The 22087-nt window shown below is 41.5% G+C and overlaps 1 protein-coding gene across 4 annotated transcripts in view; it reads right to left on the reverse strand.

Moving 5' to 3' along the window:
* The window catches only part of MACROD2 (mono-ADP ribosylhydrolase 2), a 2013670-nt gene that overhangs the window by 189444 nt on the left and 1802139 nt on the right, over nucleotides 1-22087 (reverse strand). For all 4 annotated transcript variants that reach the window (XM_057529039.1, XM_057529040.1, XM_057529041.1 and 1 more), the window contains exon 9: nucleotides 5087-5168. In XM_057529039.1, the coding sequence (XP_057385022.1) occupies nucleotides 5087-5168 (82 nt within the window). The remainder of the gene's footprint in view (nucleotides 1-5086; nucleotides 5169-22087) is intronic.

The raw sequence follows: 22087 nt of genomic DNA on the forward strand, positions 1-22087 counted from the left end.
TTTCAGATTATGGAAGTACAATAGAATATCATAAATGGTCTGTGTTCCCCCCAAATTTACCTTTTCATTGGTGAGACAAGACAGAGGTTAAAAAAGAAATTGTAATATAAAAATCCAATGGAGTTACCTTGCAAGAGTGCACACAATTTAGACAGAAATAAATGACAGAAACACATGGCCAGGAAAATTAATGAAAGATGTATTTGTGTCAATACATGTTAATTCATATTTGGAAGACTATAAGGAGGCCAAAATAACTGGAATCTGATTGAGAAGATTCCTGATTTGTTTTGTTTAGAAAATGATAGGCATGTGTTAAAAGATATGACAATTCTCATCAAAGTATATATTTGGGATTTTCTTTATGGTATTTTATGTCTAAGAAGGAAAAAAGCATGAAACAAAATATGTCTGCATACTCAAAATAAATTAATAACATATCCATCAATATTTGAATAAAGCCTATGCAGTTTAGCCAGCCATTGTGAGCTGTTTAAATATTCAAGAGGTTGCCAAGGCAGAACTCTCAAACTTGACTTATGCTTTGACTTGTTCATTCAAATGATTTTGTGCTGTGTCCAACAAAGAAAAACTCTATTTAAGGCCCAAAATCATCTCCAATAAAGTTTATAATTTATAAACTTATTTATTATTCCTATATGTATTAATTTTACCTACTACTAATTTAACACTTGTCATACATGTGTTTCTATATGTATGTACCATTTCTCAAGCTCATTTTTAAGGCATTGGATATTTTTGCAACTTTATAAATTTTATCATTTTATACTGTACTTGAGAAATGCCCCCCAAATATTAGTGGGTCAAATGGCTCATTATCTTGCTGTCTATCAAGAAAACAGGGGAAAATTCAGCCTCTTTTCTATTAGATTTTCTCAAATAGTTTTTGAGTCACAGTCATAAAAACAAATGAAATTATCTGTCTAAAGCAAATCTTCCTAGGCTTATTACAAGGCTTATTACATCTCCGGCTAAAAGTTTTCACCTTTCCTGTGGTTGGAGAATTCTTTGCTGGGTGAGGCTGCCTTGTGCATTATAGGATGTTTAGCCCCATCCCTGGCATCTACCCACTAGTTGCCAGTAGCCCCTCCCTTCCTCCAGTTGTGAGAAACAAAAATGTCTGAAAATGTTCTGTGAAGAGCAAAATCACCTCTAGTCGGGAACCCCTACAGTAAACAGATCTGACTTTCCCTCAAGTGGGGGAGGGTGTGGGCTTGGCCATGACATCTTTCAAGTTTCCAGCATCAGGATTCTTTGATATAATCTCAAAGCTGTGAATCTGACATTGTTATCATGAGGAAAATTAACATTCTTAAATTCTGTTAGGACTTAAGACTCCAATAAAAAAAAGACTTCCATATTCAAGATCAGAAATTGTGTTTTTATGTTTTGTTTTCTACATTCAGTGAAAACTACACATGATAAATCCTACACACGGAAAAATCCAAACCTTTTATGTAAAGAACAAAGAGATTTCTGACTTGAATCATATAAACATCGTTTGCTGTAGTCTGTGAAATGACACACTGTAACTATAAATTATTTGCAACCAAAGTGTATGGTAATTCCATAAAGCTGCCACACCAGACTTCCAAATAATATCCCCGGAAGGAAAAAGTCCTATGTGTTTCACCCACAGAAAGATATAAAACAGCTGAAAAAAAACATTGCTGGTTTCTTTCCTCTGAGGTGCCTATTGCATTTCCATCATGGGCCCTATTGCAGGCCAAGTGTGCCCCCCCAAATTCATGTTGAAGTCCTAACCCTCTGTCCCTCAGAATGTGACTATTTGGAGATAGGGTTTTAAAGAGGTAATGAAATTAAAATGAGTTCACTGGGGTGAACCCTGATTCAGTATGACTGGTGTCCTTGGAAGAAGAGGAGATTAAGACAAAGAGACACACAGAGGGAAGACCACATGAAGACACAGGGCAAAGATGACCATCTACAAGCCAAGGAGAAAGGCCTCAGAATAAACCAACCCAGCTGACACCTTGATTCTGAACTTCTGGTCTCCAGAATTGTGAGAAAATAAATTTCATCCAATCTGTGGTACTTTGTTCTGGCAGCCCTGGTAAACTAATACGGGCATTTTCCACATTTTCCATCTTCTCCCATGGTCCTTTTTGCTTCCTGGTGCCACTTGCCCACAGATAATAGCACTGCACTACTTGGATGATTTGGATGGAATTTGATTTTGAAATCTATGATAAAGTACCAATTTGACTCATATTAGAAAATGTTTCATGAGGAAATATTCAGATATTAGAGGAAAGAGAAGCATGGCAGATTAGAAAAGTGATAGGCATCAGATGAAATTAGGGAGACTTTCTCAACGCTCCAAATGCATCCCAGCCTTCTCTGAAGATGCTCTTATCACTTGTGCAATGACAGATACCATTCTCAATTTTAAAATACAGCCGTTATTTCCTAGCTGTATGTCTCACTTTTCTGAAGTGTGCATCATTTTCCATATCTAAAAAGGAGGGTTGATATGGTACCATTTTCTTAGCGTTATCATGAAGATTAACTGATTTAGCCCACATATCTGATGGCTGATAGAAAGCAATCCATAAGTGTTAGCTATTATTCCTAACATTAATATTAGGTAGTAGTCATGCATGTGTTATATCTTTATTATGATCATTTCTAGACTAACTTTGATTGTTTTCTCATTCATTTTGTCTTAGAGTCTCAATTATGAAATTTAAAGACATGGGATTAAAGTACCCCCAAACACAGAGATTTGGTTTAATATAAAAATGACTTTTTTTTCTAAACTATGATCATTATTGCATTCGGAAGGGTTAAGAAGACTAGTTAGAGAAACTCTGAAGTCACTCCAGGGGGAATATATGGCAAGTCAGAAAAATTATATTTCAATCAAAGATGGTATGGTTATGAATTAACCATAAATTCAAATTATGAACAGATAATATATATCATCTATATTAGCAGTCACATATTCCATTAGAAGTCACTTTTACTTCATAGTGCATATTTAGAATTTACAAATGGCTGATGCCTCAGCATTGCAGAAATACTCAACAATATTGGAGGATTTTGACACTTAGTTTAAAAATGTACTTACTATTCTAAATATGCAATGGAAATAATTTCATGAGCATGGCATGATTCAAAGCACTGATGTGAAACTGGGGATGATTTTATTATTATTTCACTCGCTTGAGTGCTAAGATGCATTTTGGATTTATTTAAAGTAGCAATTCTCAAACAATAATTTATTTGCATAGTTATTAATACATTCTAGACCACTAAAACTGTCCCATTTTTAAAAACTTGTAATATGATTTTTGGCTTTGCATCACTGGAAACACCTGCTGATGGATGGATTTGTTTTAATAGCAATGGATCATACTTAATACAATTATTTTTATAATATGTTAGAGTGAAAACAAGTTTTCATTTTAGGAGGCATAAAAATGAATATGATGTCATTATTTCCAAACATATCAGGGAATCCAAAATTTATAAAATCTTATAAATCATGCTGTGATGCTGACGAGACATTTGCAACTGCACACCATAGCAAGTTGCATTTTTTACATGAATGGACACTTTCTTTTAAGAATACTTAAAAACGCAGAAATGTAGGCACAATCTGCTCACTGTGATTATGTAGGAAATAAAGAGAGAGGATGGGAGAAGGAGATTGAAACAGAAAGAAGCCATGAGATTATGGGGAGAAGAATTTATTAAATTCAAGTCATATCAACAACTACTTATTAAATAGCTATTATGTGCTTCACACTCTGGAAAACACCGAGTTGCTTAAAAAATGAATAAAAGTGAAACAGGGAGGGGAAGGAGGAGAAGGAGGAAAAAGAGGAAAAAGACCACAACCCTGGTCTTCTTTATCATATGGGAGTCTTCTAGATTTATGTTACGTTCCATCTGGGGGAGACTGTAAAATCCCAAATGGAATACACTTAGCAGATTCACCTTTCAATTATAAAATCAGGGAGGACTTCAGATCACCCAGGAGAACTTAGCCCATTTTGATCATTTGCACAGCGTTGAACATCTCCAGCAGTTTTCTGTAGCTGTCCTGTAGCTCTGTGTCCTACCCTGATCTGCGGGTGGGTGGGTCATCCTCTCTATGGGGTGGGGGGCTCTGATAGGCTGCTGAAGAAGGTGACTGGGCACTGGTACCCATTATCCACTCCTTCCTACCTGCCAGAGTCACTGGTTACATGAAAGACCACTTCAGATGGACATGAAATCCTCAAAAAAAAAAAAAAAAAAAATCTCTCTGAAAGGCAGGCACCAACAATGCTCATGGTAGCTTGAAATTCCCTGGAAGCCATTCTTCATCACGGCTGAGGAAAGTGCTTAGGACACCGGGACTTAATCGGCACCATAGAAATAACAAGGTATTAAATAAGCCTCAGCCTTCACAGGCTGGAAGAGGAACAGTGGGGGGCAATATTCAAATGAACCAGGTTCAGCTGATCGCACATTCAGTTGAGGTAAATCAATTTACTCAAGGTTCTTTAAAAACCCGGAGGTTTCTCCTACTTTCTAAAAAGAAGTGTGAAATAAGATGAAAGACTACCTTTTTCAGATTGCCCTAGAAAGGACTTTCTCTTCATTGCAATTTGGGCGGAGAAAACTGGGGAGAAGAGGGATGGAATGCAAGAACAGCTTGAATTGTGACTACAAATATAAATGGGCTCCTTAACAATTTCCAACACGTTTAACACGGTGGGTACAGGCACAGGCCTGGACAACTTACAAGTGTGGGGAAGAAATCACAGGTCATGTAATTTGGGAAATGCCGTTTGGTCCAGCCCCTCACTCAAGAGATAAACTGACTTCCCCAAGACAACACAATGACCCGGTAAGAGGAAAAGGTCCAGAGCCTAGATTTCCCGTCACCTCCTTTAGATCTTAAAATCTAAGATACAAGTTGCCAGGTGTGACTGGTGGATGGAAATCATACTTGTAACAATCTTTAAAAGGCAAAATAAAGTAGTAGAATTATTAAGTGATGCCCTGGCTTTTTCAACCTCCAATTTCAAAAGAAACAAATTGCTTTACTCACCTGCAGGGAAAAACTCGCTCATTTTCTTTTTGTAGATTTTGAAGTCGACTTCTAGGAAGACACAGAAGATGATCCGATCCACCTAGAGGCAAACAATAGACACTTAAAGTGAAAGGAAATATGGCAAATGCCTTCCCAGAACATGGTCTTGGAACAAAAAACAAACAGAAAACTTCCCACGGATTTTTGGTGCTACACCGCTAACTACATGACAGCACTGAGTGAAGTTCGTGTGTGTGTGTGTGTGTGTGTGTGTGTGTATGTGTGTGTGTGTGTGTGTGTGTGTGTGAGAGAGAGAGAGAGAGAGAGTGGGTGTGTTTGTTTGTGAATGCACTCTTTATGTAAATAAACCCATGGGCAATTTGGTGGAAAGATGTTATATAAATCAAATAAGAAATAATAAATGACAATAAGCTACTTTGCAGCAAGCTATAAATAAGATCTGAGATTCCACCAGGATACCTAGACATTATGTTCTATTAAACAGCCACACGAGAGGTGTACAGCAGAATGAAATAAAGTATGTCAGTAAACGGAGAGCTCTTTGTCCTACCCTTGTTAGACAAATATATTTATCAAACCTGTTAGTGTTTGAACATGGCCTAAAAAGCTTCACGCAGTGTAATTTGCATGCAATCACTTGCTTTTAGCTTTACATACTTGGAAATGCAACAGAAATAAAATATAATTAGTTGAGAGTACATGAGGTCAATGTAACTTAAATCTGGTAGGTTATTACTGAGTATGGAAGTGCCACTTCAAAAGTAAAATGTGTGCACAGTCCCTTTTCTCTGTTTCGAGAGCTTCTGCATGTAAGGAGTTTCTCTGAGACATTCCGAGAGTAATACAGAGAAGAGAGATGGGATACACATAATAGCTCACGGATATCTGATATTAAATCGGTGACTCAATTTTGTGTCTTGAAAACAAACACCCCTTTAGTTCCTTTATTTTAACAATGTACAAAAAGTTAAAAATTACCCCATCCATCAAACTGCAACTGTCAATTGACTAGAACATCAGTAGGAAACGGAAGTGGGGGATGCTGGTGGCAGGACAGGAAAAAACCCAAATGGATGTCATCCACCCAACCCCTCAGCTCTCCCAGCCTGTAGGGGACAGAGTCATGTGAGCCAAGTCCCAAAGTTCCCAGTAGGAGAGAAGATCTGCAGGAGTGGGAGGGGAGAGGATTAGGACACAGGAACCACCAGGGCTCCCTGATGGAAGCTCGGAGATGCGGCTTCCTGATCGCTGCACAAATCTAGACCCCCCGCCGGTAGACCACCTCCTGGGCAGTCACTGGACTTCACCAAAAACCATGTAGCGCTACCCCAGTCACTGCCCCATAGGGTGGAGAGAGCACCTGACCTTCAGACATGGAAGGACTGGGGTGCAAAGAACCCTATTTTCCTTTCCCCGTATTCATTTGAATTTCTGGTGTCCAGCCTTGTCTGCATGGCAGTAACGTTTGCTACAAATGTAAAAACTGTCACCATCAACTTACTCTCAGGTGATCTATAAATTTAGTGGAATAAATGATTATCTGTGCAATGCTGAATGCTCCTCTCCACTATCCTTATGGTGTGTTTATGCCCTGTGGCTAAAGATAAGAATCATAATGTCGAGCAATAGAATCGAGTTACAAAAGGACATACTTGCTTTGATACTGTTATATGAATTTTTAAAGCACAAAGATACAAGAGTGTAGGGATTCGTTCGTAAGCACTAATAACCATAACATACATAGGAATGTGACACATGAACTTCAAGGTGATGATGATTTCTGATAAGGGAGGGAAGGTAAAATGATGGACAGGTAAGACTTTAAATGAATAGTTAATATTTTATTTATTTAGAAAGAAAAAATATTTAGAAAAAACATGGCAAATTGGTAAAAACTATTAACTATGGGGGTAGGTACATGGATATCATATTATGTTCTACACTTTCTGTATATATGAAATACATCATAATTAAAAGTCCTGACATTAAAAATAAGATTCTGTTACTACTCAGCCATAAAAAAAGAATGAAATAATGCAACTTGCAGCAACATGGATTGACCTAGAATTATCATACTAAGTGAAGTAAGTCAGAAAGAGAAGGACAAATAGCATATGACATCACTATTATGTGGAATCTAAAATATGACACAGATGAACTTACCTACGAAACAGAAACTGATTCACAGACATAGAGAAGAGACTTGTGGTTGCCAAGGGGGAGGTGGGTGGGGGAGGGATGGATTGGGAGTTTGGGATTAGCAGACGTAAACTAGCATATAAAGAATGGATAAACAACAAGGTCCTACTGTATAGCACAGGAAACTATATTCAATATCCTGTGATATATCCTGATGGAAAAGACTATGATAAAGAATGTATATATGTAGAACTGAATCGCTTTGCTGTACAGCAGCAATTAACACAACATTGTAAATCAACTACACTTCAATAAAATAAGTTAAAAAAATAATAAGATTCTGTGTTAGACATACTCTACTCTCCAGCTGCACTGAACTACTGATAATTTCCAAACACTATAATTATTCTCACTTCTGTGCCTGTGATGGTTGACTTTTTCTCCAGTCTTCAAATGATCATATTATTTCTAAAGCCCCTAATTAAGATCAAAATCAAAACAAGAAAATTTGGTTCAAAGCAGATCTAAGAAGAACAAGCTGGACAGTCTCATTTGTACTCATTTCTCCCTACTTTTACAGTCACTTAATATAAATTATGAGATTTTTTTTAACATCTTCATTGGAGTATAATTGCTTTACAATGTTGTGTTAGTTTCTGCTGTATAACAAAGTGAATCAGCTATATGTACACACATATCCCCATATCCCCTCCCTCTTGCGTCTCCCTCTCCCCCTCCCTATCCCACCCCTCTAGATGGTCACAAAGCACTGAGCTGATCTCCCTGTGCTATGCAGCTGCTTCCCACTAGCTATCTATTTTACATTTGGTAGTGTATATATGTCAATGCCACTCTCTCACTTCATCCCAGCTCCCCATGTCCTCAAGTCAATTCTCTACGTCTGTGTCTTTATTCCTGTCCTGCCCCTAGGTTCTTCAGAACCATTTTTTTTTTTTAAGATTCCATATATACGGGTTAGCATACAATATTTGTTTTTCTCTTTCTGACTTACTTCACTCTGTATGACAGACTCTAGGTCCATCCACCTCACTACAAATAACTCAGTTCGTTTCTTTTTATGGCTGAGTAATATTCCATTGTATATAGGTGCCACATCTTCTTTATCCATTCATCTGTCAATGGACACTTAGTTTGCTTCCATGTCCTGGCTATTGTAAATAGAGCTGCAATGAACATTGTGGTACATGACTCTTTTTGAATTATGGTTTTCTCAGGGTATATGCCCAGTACTGGGAGTGCTGGGTCATATGGGAGTTCCATTTTTAATTTTTTAAGGAACCTCCATACTGTTCTCCATAGTGGCTCTATCAATTTATATTCCCACCAACTGTGCAAGAGGGTTCCCTTTTCTCCACACCCTCCACACCCAGCATTTATTGCTCCACACCCAGGGTCCTGTGTTTCTCCTTGGGTTCATCCTGTATGGGACTCGCTGCACTTCCTGGACTTGAGCGGCTATTTCCTTTCCCATGTTAGGCAAGTTTTCAACTATAATCTCTTCAAATATTTTCTTGGGTCCTTTCTCTCTCTCTTCTCCTTCTGGGACCCCTATAATGCGAATGTTGTCCCATGCATTTAATATTGTCCCAGAGGACTCTTAGGCTGTCTTCATTTCTTTTCATTCTTTTTTCTTTATTCTGTTCTACAGCAGTGAATTCCACCATTCTGTCTTCCAGGTCACTTATCCGTTCTTCTGCCTCAGTTATTCTGCTATTGATTCCTTCTAGTGTAGTTTTCAGTTCAGTTATTGTATTGTTCATCTCTGTTTGTTCTTTAATTCTTCTAGGTCTTTGTTAAACATTTCTTGCATCTTCTCAATCTTTGCCTCCATTGTTTTTCCGAGGTCCTGGATCATCTTCACTATCACTATTCTGAATTCTTTTTCTGGAAGGTTGCCTAGCTCCACTTCATTTAGTTGTTTTTCTGGGGTTTTATCTTGTTCTTTCATCTGGTACATAGCCCTCTGCCTTTTCGTCTTGTCTATCTTTCTGCGAATGTGGTTTTTGTTCCACAGGCTGCAGTATTGTAGTTCTTCTTGCTTCTGCTCCGGTCGTTGTGTTTTCATTGTCATATGTTTTTAAGTATTTTTTGATTTCCTCTTTGATTTCTTTAGTGATCTCTTGGTTGTTTAGTAGTATATTGTTCAGCCTCCATGTGCTTGTATTTTTTTACAGTTTTTTTCCTGTAATTGATATCTAGTCTCATAGCATTGTGTTTGGAAAAAATACTTGATATGATTTCAATTTTCTTAAATTTACCAAGGTTTGATTTGTGACCCAAGATATGATCTATCCTGGAGAATGTTCCATGAGCACTTGAGAACAAAGTGTATTCTGTTGTTTTGGGATGGAATGTCCTATAAATATCAATTAAATCCATCTTGTTTAATGTGTCATTTAAAGCTTGTGTTTCCTTTTTTATTTTCATTTTGGATGATCTGTCCATTGGTGAAAGTGGGGTGTTAAAGTCCCCTACTATGATTGTGTTACTGTCGATTTCCCCTTTTATGGCTGTTAGCATTTGACTTTTGTATTGAGGTGCTCCTATGTTGGGTGCATAAATATTTACAATGGTTATATCTTCTTCTTGGATTGATCCCTTGGTCATTATGTAGTGTCCTTCTTTGTCTCTTGTAATAGTCTTTACTTTAAAGTCTATTTTGTCTGATATGAGAATTGCTACTCCAGCTTTCTTTTGATTTCCATTTGCATGGAATATCTTTTTCCATCCCGTCACTTTCAGTCTGTATGTGTCCCTAGGTCTGAAGTGGGTCTCTTGTAGACAGCATATATAAGGGTCTTGTTTTTGTATCCATTCAGCCAGTTTATGTCGTTTGGTTGGAGCATTTAATCCATTTACATTTAAGGTAATTATCGATATGTATGTTCCTATTACCATTTTCTTAATTGTTTTGGGTTTGGTTATTGTAGGTCTTTTCCTTCTCTTGTGTTTCCTTGCTAAAAAAGTTCCTTTAGCATTTGTTGTAGAGCTGGTTTAGTGGTGCTGAATTCTCTTAGCTTTTGCTTGTCCATAAAGGTTTTAATTTCTCTGTCGAATCTGAATGAGATCCTTGCTGGGTAATCTTGGTTGTAGGTTTTTCCCTTTTATCACTTTTTCTTGGTATTTAATTTTTATAGTTTGATTAATATGTGTCTTGGCGTGTTTCTCCTTGGATTTGTCCTGTATGGGACTCTCTGTGCTTCCTGAACTTGATGGACTATTTCCTTTCCCATATTAGGGAAGTTTTCAGCTATATTCTCTTCAAATATTTTCTCAGTCCCTTTCTTTTTCTCTTCTTCTTCTGGAACCCCTATAATTCGAATGTTGGTGCATTTAATGTTGTCCCTAATGTCTTTGAGACTGTCCTCAATTTTTTTCATTCTTTATTCTGCTCTGCGGTAGTTATTTCCACTATTTTATCTTCCACGTCACTTATCCATTCTTCTGCCTCAGTTATTCTATTGATTCCTTCTAGAGAATTTTTAATTTCATTTATTGTGTTGTCCATCATTGTTTGTTTGCTCTTTAGTTCTTCTGGGTCCTTGTTTAACATTTCTTGTATTTTCTCCATTCTATTTCCAAGATTTTGAATCCCTTTACTATCATTACTCTGAATTCGTTTTCAGGTAGACTGCCTATTTCCTCTTCATTTGTTTGGTCTGGTGGGTTTTTACCTTGCTCCTTCATCTGCTGCATATTTCTCTGTCTTCTCATTTTACTTAACTTACTGTGTTTGGGGTCTCCTTTTCACAATCTGCAGGTTCATAGTTCCCATTACTTTTGGTGTCTGCTCCCAGTGGGTAATGTTGGTTCAGTGGGTTGTGTAGGCTTCCTGGTGGAGGGGACTGGTGCCTGTGTTCTGGTGGATGAGGCTGTATCTTGTGTTTCTGCTGGGCAGGACTGTGTCTGGTGGTGTGTTTTGGGGTGTCTGTGAACTTACTATGATTTTAGGTAGCCTCTCTGCTAATCGGTGGGGTTGTGTTCCTGTCTTGCTAGTTGTTTGGCATGGGGTGTCCAGCACTGGAACTTGCTGGTCGTTGAGTGGAGCTGGGTCTTAGCGTTGAGATGGAGATCTCTGGGAGAGCTCTCACCAACTGATATTATGTGGGGCCGGGAGGTCTCTGGTGGTCCAATGTTCTGGACTTGGCTCTCCCACCTCAGAGGCTCAGGCCTCACACCTGGCTGGAGCACCAAGACCGTGTCAGCTACATGGCTCAGAAGAAAAGGGAGAAAAAAAAGAAGTAAAATAAAATAATAAAATAATAAATAAAATAAAATAAAGTTATTAAAATAAAAATTAAAAAATATATTATTAACATAAAAAAATTAAAAAAAAAGAGAGCAACCAAACCAATAAACAAATCCACCAATGATAACAAGTGCTAAAAACTATACTAAGATAAACATAAAAATCAGAAACCAGTCACATATGGCAAACCCCAAGTCTACAGTTGCTCCCAAAGTCTGCTGCCTCAATTTTGGGATGATTCACTGTCTGTTCAGGTATTCCACAGATGCAGGGTACCTCGAGCTGATTGTGGAGATTTAATCTGCTGCTTCTGAGGCTGCTAGGAGAGATTTCCCTTTCTCTTCTTTGTCCGCACAGCTCCTGGGGTTCAGCTTTGGATTTGGCACCCCCTCTGCGTGTAGGTTGCCTGAGGGCGTCTGTTCTTCACTCAGACAGGACGGGGTTAAAGGAGCAGCTGCTTCGGGGGCTCTGGCTCACTCAGGCCGGGGGGAGGGAGGGGTACGGTGGAGGCGGGGCAAGCCTGCGGCGTCAGAGGCCGGCGTGATGTTGCATCAGCCTGAGGCGCGCCGTGCGTTCTCCTGGCGAAGTTGTCCCTGGATCACGGGAGCCTGGCAGTGGTGAGCTGCACAGGCTCCCAGGAGGGGCGGTGTGGAGAGTGACCTGTGCTTGCACACAGGCTTCTTGGTGGCGGCAGCAGCAGCCTTAGCGTCTCCTGCCTGTCTCTGGGGTCCTCGCTGATAGCCGCAGCTCGCGCCTGTCTCTGGAGCTCGTTTAGGCGGCGCTCTGAATCCCCTCTCCTTGTGCACCCCGAAACAATGGTCTCTTGCCTCTTAGCCAGTTCCAGACTTTTCCCTGGACTCCCTCCCGGCTAGCTGTGGTGCGCTAACCCCTTCAGGCTGTGTTCACGTCGCCAACCCCAGTCCTCTCCCTGCGATCCGACCGTAGCCCGAGCCTCAGCTCCCAGCCCCGCCCACCCCGGCGGCTGAGCAGACAAGCCTCTCAGGCTGGTGAGTGCTGGTCGGCACCGATCCTCTGTGTGGGAATCTCTCCACTTTGCCCTCCATACCCCTGTTGCTGCGCTCTCCTCCGTGGCTCCGAAGCTTCCCCCCTCCGCCACCCACAGTCTCCACCTGCGAAGGGGCTTCCTAGTGTGTGGAGACCTTTCCTCCTTCACAGCTCCCTCCCACTGGTGCAGGTCCCGTCCCTATTCTTTTGTCTCTGTTATTTCTTTTTCCTTTTGCCCTACCCAGGTACGTGGGGAGTTTCTTGCCTTTTGGGAAGTCTGAGGTCTTCTGCCAGCATTCAGTAGGTGTTCTGTAGGAGTTGTTCCACATGTAGATGTATTTCTGATGTATTTGTGGGGAGGAAGGTGATCTCCATGTTTTACTCCTCCGCCATCTTGAAGGTCCTCTCCTGGGATTTTTTTTTAAACACTTATGATGTGTGTGTGTGTGTGTGTGTGTGTGTGTGTACGTTTGTTGGGGAGGAGGGGAGGGGAGGGTTAGTGGTAATGCTATTCACTGCTATTAAGTGTACTTTTAGGCATCACAGACTAAATACAGATTTCTTAAATATTGCAAAGAACTGTAATCCACCTTTTAGCACTTTAGGGTTTGTTACCATGGAAATGGTATGGGTCCAAAATTCAGCAGCCTGATTTATTTATTTTTCCTCAAAGAGAAGATGGATGATGAGGGAAAAGTACTTTTATTTTAAGCTAATTGAGTCGCCCAGTTCCCTGGCCTTACCCTTAGGCATAACACTGAAAATATCTTGGAAGCAAGTTGAATCCAAGAATTAACCTCATTTGCCAAGTGCTTGTTATATACGCATATGTGCATGTATTTTTATACACACACAGGGTTACTGTTGGATAAGATCTCATTTAGTTGGCAAGCTCTGTGTTTATAAACTCATCATGGATATTGATCACCGCTTGTGGTGGACAATATTTTCCAAGATGGCGTGCAAGATATCCCATCCTTCAGGTTCCTCTTGAAATGTAATGCTGATGTAAACCTCTCTTTGAGAGGTGGGGTTTATATTTCCTCCTCTTGAATCTGGGAGTGCCTGGAACTCTGGCAGAGATATGTGAGTTCTGAGTCCATGTCATGAAAGGTGATACAGTTTCTGCCCAGTCCTCTTGGGATGCTCGTTCTCATACCTAATCATCATGCCATGAGGAAGCAGAGACCCTGGAGAATCCATGTGCAGATGGATTCACAGCCCTAGCTGGAAGTGAGTAGCCCCTAGATGATCTCAGCTCCTGGCTTTTGAGCTACTCCAGGTAATGCTACGTGGGGTGGAGATGAACCTTTCCTGCTGAACTCTACCCAAATTGCAGATTTGTGAGCAAAACAGAGAAATACATAGTTAGAAATCGGATATTTTTCTAGCTCGTTCCTACTGCCATTTTTGGATTCCTGCTTCTCTAGCTATGCGGTAACGACTCCTATTGAAAAGCTCAGACTGAATGGGGTAGAAGTTGAAGTCACAATGGTGTGACAAGAAGAACGTAGAAAGTCTAATTGCTACGTGGCTGAGAGATTGGAAATCTGACTTGTGCAAAGGAGGAAGGACCCCGGGTGATCCACTCTAGCCCCAGAAAAATTTCATGAACATATAGAAGAATGCCTCACTACTGAGGCTTTGGAGCATGGTTTCCTGGTTAGGTATAAATAGAGCAATTTTGTACAATGGTTGTTCTTGAGAGACTATATTTATTCATTTATTATTCAGATATTAACTGAACACCTTCAGTTTGTGGGGCTTAGCCCACATGCCAGTCTCTCACAAGAAAACCTGAATCCAGAATTGAGGGATTTCCCGCCCCCCCCAAGGCCAAACAATTAGTGGCAGAATCTTAGGCCTCTTAACTTCACATCTAAGCGTTCTTTCTGTGATACCACCCAGATAGAGACACAGGGGACTGAGTTTCTAGGCCTGTCACCAGTTCTGTGACACTGGACAAGCCGCTGTCTCTCCAGGCCCCAGTTTTCAAGTCTTTATAAGGAAAGCATTGTATTATATCATTTCTATAGTTTCCTCCCTCCCTCCTTCTTTTTATCTCAAAGTCTATCTCTGTGGTCGTTTGGTACTATGTCAACTTAGTTGAGTTGAAATTACATTTCTCTGAAAAGCTCTAGCTTAGTGTTGGCCATAGAGCAATTTCTATGAGATCTGGGGGGCAGAGGTGCAGCTGCAGCAGTTTTGCTGGGCAGGTGGGTGCAGGGCACCGGATTCCGGGCAGGTCGTGCATTGTAGCTCATCACTGCCTCACCTGGGTGTGAGGTAGCCGGTGGGCCCACAGCTTCTCCAGCTCTTGCTGGCTCTCCGAGTCCTGGGCTGGGCACACGTGCAGTTCTGCGTCAAGGGCACTGCCTTCTTTTCTGTGGGGCACTGCAGGTTTGGGGTTCCAGGCAGTAAGAGGCAGATGTACATGGCAGTTTGTCTCTGTGGATTCCACCTTGCTCTCATGGCTCCCACTTTGTCCTTGCCCTCTTCCATTTTGCATCCAGCTTTCCTCTTGACCCCCTGCCCTGTTGACATGCTCCAGGCCCGGTCAGATGCAGAGGCAATGACCTTCCACACCCTTGTTTAGCACCTCCCTCTGCTGGGCCCTGGTTAGGGGCTCTGCTCAGCCATCCATCCCCTTCTGGACATTTACTTCCTCAGTTTCTCCCAAAGTTGTGTAAGTTCTAACTCCTATAACAAACCCCTTATTCCATGTCACGCATAAGGCTCTGCTTCCCTGATTAAACCCGACTAATGTAATCTTTAATACCATTTCATTGAATATCATGGTGAAGAACATAATGAAGGGCAAAAAATAATAACAGTGTTCCTCTTTGGAAGTGTGTAACCTGTCAGGGCTACTCAGATCCCAATGACTTTCTTCAAGATAGACTTTGATTGGTCCTAGCCCATCTTCTTGGTGAACTTCCTAAAGTATGCAGGCACTGTTTGGTAGTTAAAGAAATTTTTGTACTTAAAATGACTCACACTTATTTTTTTTAATGTACAAGTTGTTAGTAAACTCAGATGGGTCCTCAGGCTAAAACATAATTGCAAATAATAAAAAAGGCGACATTTCACTTTAAAGTGAAAAGACAATATCAAGTATTGGCAAGGATGTGGATTAACAATAACTCTCACATACTACTTTTGGTGCAATTACTTTGGAAAATTATTTGGCAGTACCTACTGAATTAGCTGAATATGCACAGACGCTACAACCCAGCAATTTCACCCCTAGGTAGACACCCAGCAGAATATACATGTATGTTCACAAAAGGACACATACTGCAACGTTCATAGCAGCACTATTTGTAGTATCTCCAAATTGGAAGCTACTTAAATGCCCACAAATGGTAGAATGAATAAATGAATTGTGATCTATTCATACAAGGGGATACTACAAACCAGTAAGACTGGAAAATTTATAACTATACACAATAATATAAACAAACAGTACTGAGTAAAAGAATCCAGAAAAATAAAGAGTACACACTGGATGGTTCCATTTCCATAAAGTTCAAAATTGTTAGAGAAATAGGAAAAATCACCCGTGGTGTTAGAAGTTAATATAGCAAATTACTCTGGGGTGAGGGTTGGTGAAGAGGGACCCAGGGGAATGCTTGGGATCCTGATTTTTCAATCTGGGTGCTAGTTCCATAGATGTGTTTAGTTTGTGAAAAGTCATACTTAGGATCTATGCTCTTCTCTGAATGTCATACTTCAATAAGAATTGTTTTTAAAGGTTGAAAGTCTTCTGTTACAATTGTCTTGGTCAACAATCAAAAATCTATTTTCACCGACTTAGAGGTCAAAAAAGTCCTTTAAAACCTGACCTTCTAAAGGCAATCTCTCCATATATTTCCACTGATGTTAACTGTAGCTCACCCATCAAGGCATAAAGGAGTAAAGATGTATTTTCTTTACCAAGATATCTGTTAATCCACAGTTGGGGGTTTTATGCCCCATAAACACGATGACATAAGTTCTATTAATCTTTTTCAGCATCATAACCAGTGCCCCTGAAAAGGGTTACACAGCGAAGCAGGTTTGGAATATCCGCAGCCGACCTCCATTTTTCACGGCTAACAGCCCTAGGGCCGTTGACACAGCCAAGATTACCACGTGTTCAGCAATCCTGGGAGAATGAATGGAGTCTGATGAATGCAACTTGCTTCCCCAATGAGAAACAACAAACATTCAGAGACTTGGTGTGCAGGCAAATACTGCTTTAACTGATAGAGGGGTATCCTGTGTAAATACAGCCTGATGGGCAAGGGGGGTGAAGTCCAGCCTTATTGACAGATAAACCAACAGCCTCACCAGTACAGGCTTGGATATTGGGTATCTTCCTAAAACAGTGGCTGTTGCTAATAAGTGAATTAAATTCCAGGGCTTAAGGATCAACGTGGCATGAGTAAGGGTTCTGAGAGGGATGGAAGACGAGGGCAATTGGAGCTTGCTTGGTGCGATGGGTAAATCAAGGGTAAATAGAGTTACAAGGGGATACGTTCACTGCTGATTAAAGAACAAAACCAAGAAATGGGATGCCTGGGTCCTAGCCCCTTCTCTTCGACTCAGTGGAGTAAAGGTGAACAATCTGCTCTCCTCCCCAGTGTATTAGTTCTCCGTTGTTGTCTAACAGATGACTACAAACTTCGTGACTTATAAAACAAAGTTTTATTATCTCACGGTTTCTGTGGGTCAAAAGTCCAGGCTCCACAGAGTTGGGTCCTCTGCTTGGGGTCTCAGAAGCTACAATCAGGTGTCAGCTGCACTGCAGTTCTCACCTGAGCTCGGGGTCCTCTTACAGCCTCATTCAGGTTGTTGGCGGAATCTAGTTCCCTGCAGTTCTAGGACTGAGGTTCCCGCTTTCTTGCTAGCTGTTGACTAGGGACAGTTTTAGCTTCTAGAGGCCACGTGCAATTCATCGTCATGTGGCCCTGAAAGGCAGCTCAGGACATGGATGCTTTCTTTCTTTCAGGCCAGCAAGAGTACGTCTCTACGACTTTCTCCATCTCCAACCTGTAGACTCCTTTTAAGAGCTCAGGCCCCACCAGGACACTCTCCTTTTTAATGAGCTAAAGTGATTAAATACCTTAATTACATCTACAAAAAAATCTCTTTTGCCTAATCCAGGAAGTGACGACCCCATCATGTTCATACTCACGGGGAGAAGATGGACAAGGTGTGCTCACCAGGGGGCGGGGGGCTTGGAGGCGCCTCAGACTCCCATCTCCCACAGCCACCCACCTCCGTGGAGTCAGCCGCCCTTGTTCCAACCTGGACTTGACCACTTAGCTGTTCTGTGACCTTGAGTAGGTCACTTAACCTTTCTAAGCCTCAGTCTCCTCATCTCTAAAATGGAGACACTGACCTTGGGGGGGCTGATATATTAGTTTTCTATTGTTGCATAACAAGTGACCCCAAGCTTCATGGTTCAGAGCAACCCCTCTCTATTAGGTTATGGTTCTGTAGGTCAGAGTCAGTGTGGTGTGACTGGGTTCTCTGGTCAGGTCATCACAAGAGTGAAATCAAGGTGTCAGCTGTGCTGACTTCTCATCTGGAGGCTGTGAAGAGGAATCCTCTGCTAAGCTCCTTCTTCTGGCCAGAATTCAGCTCCTTGCAGGTGCAGGACTGAGGTCCCCGTTCCCTGGCTGGCTGTCGGCTGGGGTCACTCTCAGCCCCTGGGGCCCACCTGCATCACTTGCCAAATGTCCACCTCCATCTTCAAAGCAGCAAAGGCGCGTTAAGTCCTTCTTGATTTTGAATCTCTAACATCCTCCATATCTGACCTCTAGACCTAGATTTAAAGGACTCCTCTGATAAGGTCAGGCCCACCTGAATAGTCTCCCTACCTTAAGGTCAACGGATTTGGGACTTTAATTACATCTGAAAAATCTCTTCACAGCCTATTCAAACCTAGATTATTGTTTGAATAACTGAATAACTGGGAGAAGGTGTGGGCACACCAGATGTTGGACATCTTGGAAGAATCTTAGAATCCTTCTGCCACAGCTGGCTGTAATGACCACATGAGATATTCTATGTGAAGTGCTTGGCAAAGGGCCTGACATATAGTAAATGCTCATAAACATTGGTTATTTATTTGTAAAGTTATTATTCACAAGGTACTTGAAACACTTAGCACAGCACTGGCATATAAATAAAATCACTGTTCACTGGCTGAGTCCTTTATTTCTATCCTGATCTCTTAAAACAGGTCAAGGAAAAGTATGAGCCAAAGAGAGAACATTGGAAGCACTTTTTTTTCTGACTGGTATGCAGAAAGGCCACTTTATTCCAGTTCCAACTTTGCTGAGGAATTCTATCTTAAAAGAAACATTTACAAAAATGGCCCATATTATATATAAAGCAGCCTTTTTTTTGCCTTTTTTTTTTTTTTTTTTTTGGTCTGACCATATCAGCCAATTAGAGAAAGGAAAAAAAGGGTAAGTTCACAGCTGAACTGCAGTAATGGAAAAGATTTCACAAGACCCTCCAGGGGTCTTGGGTCTGATATTTTAATATTGCTGTCAAATGTCACTGAATATTATTCTTCTGGTTCTTGAAGGTAATAAGTATGTCCATACTTCTGCACTCCACCACAGAAGCTAGTATTCCAATCTAAACTACAGAATGAGAAAATTTTTCTCTCCATGTTTCCAGAGATGTTTAGAGAAGTTGGAGAGCATTCATAATCCATACACACTCAAAGGGCATCTTTGCATTTTGAAATTGCTTCTGCATGCATAAAAAGGATCCTTTATTGTTGGGGGCTTTTTGCAAGCCCAGTTCATCTATCATTACTCTGTGGCAGCACAATTCAGAGTCTTCTTGTTTTGTTTTGATAAATTGCTCTTTTCGACTTTTCTTCAACTCTATAAGAAAAAATCGTCATGTAGCCAAAAAACCAAGAGTTATTTTGATTTGCGCTGGAGGCTCATTCATACAAGTTAATTTCCAAGCCTGTCTCACATCCATCAAAGTGGACACCCACGTGAATGACACATCTGTTGGGATCCTTGAAGCTGTTGCATATGCTTAACATAGAAGAGGGAGAAATGTACGGAAGGGCTTAGGACCTGCAGTTCCAAATGGTAAGCACGCCTTGCCCTGCCCTGCCCTTGGAACCAAAGAAATAATCCTTGGAAATGTTGGGGGGAGGGCAACGCCTGTCAGAGATAAAGAACAGGTTCACAACTGGGGAAGGTTTTGCGGCGTGCTACTCACATCTGCCCCTCCCTTCAGGACTAGAGCCCTCTTGATTCCCATTGATGGAGGTGCCAGTGACTGACAGCTCCGAGGAGACCCTCTCAGAGGACTGTCCTCTGCTGAGAAGTGCACCTCACCCATGCTGAGCCTCTCTTCCCAAAGTCAGCCTGCACCCAGGGACCGGCTCATCCAGAGGTCCTAAGGCTCAGACCCTTTCCTTCAGTTTGATGCAGTTCTAAAGGACCATCGGTTATGGGCTGAATTGTGTGCCCCCCCTTCCCCAAATTCATATCTTGAAGTCCTAACACTCAATACCACAGAATGTGACTGTATTTGGAGACAGAGCCTTGAAAGGGGTAAGTTAAAACGAGGTCATTAGGATGGGTCCTAATGCAATATGACTGGTGTCCTCAGAAGAGAAGATTAGGACACAGACACACACAGAGGGAAGGCCATGTGAGGACACGGGGAAGACAGCCGTCTACAAGCCAAGGAGAGAGGCCTCAGAAGAAACTGACCCAGCTGACACCCTGACCTTGGACTTCTAACTTCCACAAAGTGTGAGGAAATGAATTTCTGCAGCTAAACCACCCACTCTGTGACACTTTGTTACGGCAGCCCTAGCAAACCAATTCACCACACCAGCTTCGGAGCTCCTGGTGGGCGCAACTTCTCCCTCTCCCCAACTCTGCTTCCCTCATTCAGGTCTCTCTCCCCCCAGGTATCGATCAAGAGCATGATCCAATAAACCTCCTGCTTGCAAACCTCCTTCTTGGTCTGCTTCCCTGAAAACTTGACCTATGTCAACAACCCTCTGTTTGTGGCAATCTGAATGATTTTCTTTTTATGCCCACTTTCAACATCATTTCTGATGATGCAAATGGCAGGAGTCAATCACACATGAAGCCCGCTGCCTAAGGTCTGTCCAACAGGTGACTACACTATACGCTCCTTGTGGAGATGCAACCATATTCTATGAGTGGGCTGAGCAATGGGTAAGAGGCTAGGATTAACTTTAAAAGAGCATTGAGAATCAACATAAACCATGAGCGTCATCCAAATAAAGTGACAGTAGATTCATCTGACACTCACTATCAGGAAATGAGTCTCAACTCTTTGTGTACTCGGCTCTGAGGATGGGAAACCAGGCCCGTGGGCAACTTGTGCAGTGTCAGCCATAACAAGTCATGGTAAAGTATGTCTTAACATCACTGATGCCGCCCAGAGCTGAGACACATTTCTGCAGATGTTATTTCTTGTTTCTAATGCCAGGTGTAGCCTTTTGATTAAGAGTAATGGATTTCCTTTTGTGTAAGCGGTGGGTTACTTAGTTGGGTTCTAACAAATCCATAAAAATGAGTCCACATGGTCCAGAGGTGTGGTCTGGAGGTGTGACAGTCACTGTGGGGCCCTGTACCTATCCCCTCAGGTCTTAGGAGTGTGGAAGCCAGTGAATATGGCCAAGCATCTGCATTTCTTTACCTAAAACCTTTCTTAGTGCTAAGAGATTCTGACCAAATATCCAGTAAACTGGGAGTTTGGAGGATGAATGCTTCCCACCCTAGCAACACTCAACCAAAGACTGGCTGGAGTTGATATTAAAATACCCCCACTGCATCACCCTGGGCTGGGAAAACCCAGAGTTCTCCAGGGGGAGAAACTTCTGGTTGTGCAGGGTAGTAACTTGATTGCATTTCTGTCTTAACCTTTCTCATCCCTACTTCACCCACAACTAATCTACCTCCCCTTTATTCCGTGTTTTAGGATCTGCTTTGGGAAGAAGCCAGATGAAGAGATGAGAAGAAAACGGGTGGAATAAAACTGGTCAAGTATCAATGTAGCCTCTCAGTATCCAGTCTGCCAAGGTTGATTTAACATAACTCAGCTTCTGACTCAGTTAAGGTATAGACCTCCTGCCCACACTTTGCTGTCACTCGCATGGTGCCCTAAGCACACTTCCACTGAGAAGACAGTGCCCAGAATAGGTCTTCTGACTCAAAGTTCTTCTTCACAATATAGTCTGTAACATGAAATTACCCTTCCAATGATGGAGCTATTGTGTATCAGGCACTCATGCGGCGCGCTTGTCAACCCCACTAACCCAGCTGCAACCCCCCTATTGTAGATTTCATACCTCAGCTTCCGAGAACATTCTGTTTCTGTTCTCTCTTATTTGATTAAGAACATCTGCAGAGGTGGTTCGGCTACAAAAGTTAATAATTACTCTTTTTTGTGTGTCACCCTAATTAAAAATTTCAAGGAAGAATTGTCATTCATTGTGGCTTATGAGGTTGCCCATGGCGGAGAGCGCTTTAGAAAGCCCACAAATCACGATCTTAAAAGATGCCATCGTCAGGAGA

The sequence above is a fragment of the Balaenoptera acutorostrata genome, chromosome 15 (genome assembly GCF_949987535.1).
Source record: "Balaenoptera acutorostrata chromosome 15, mBalAcu1.1, whole genome shotgun sequence".
NCBI lineage: Eukaryota > Metazoa > Chordata > Mammalia > Artiodactyla > Balaenopteridae > Balaenoptera > Balaenoptera acutorostrata.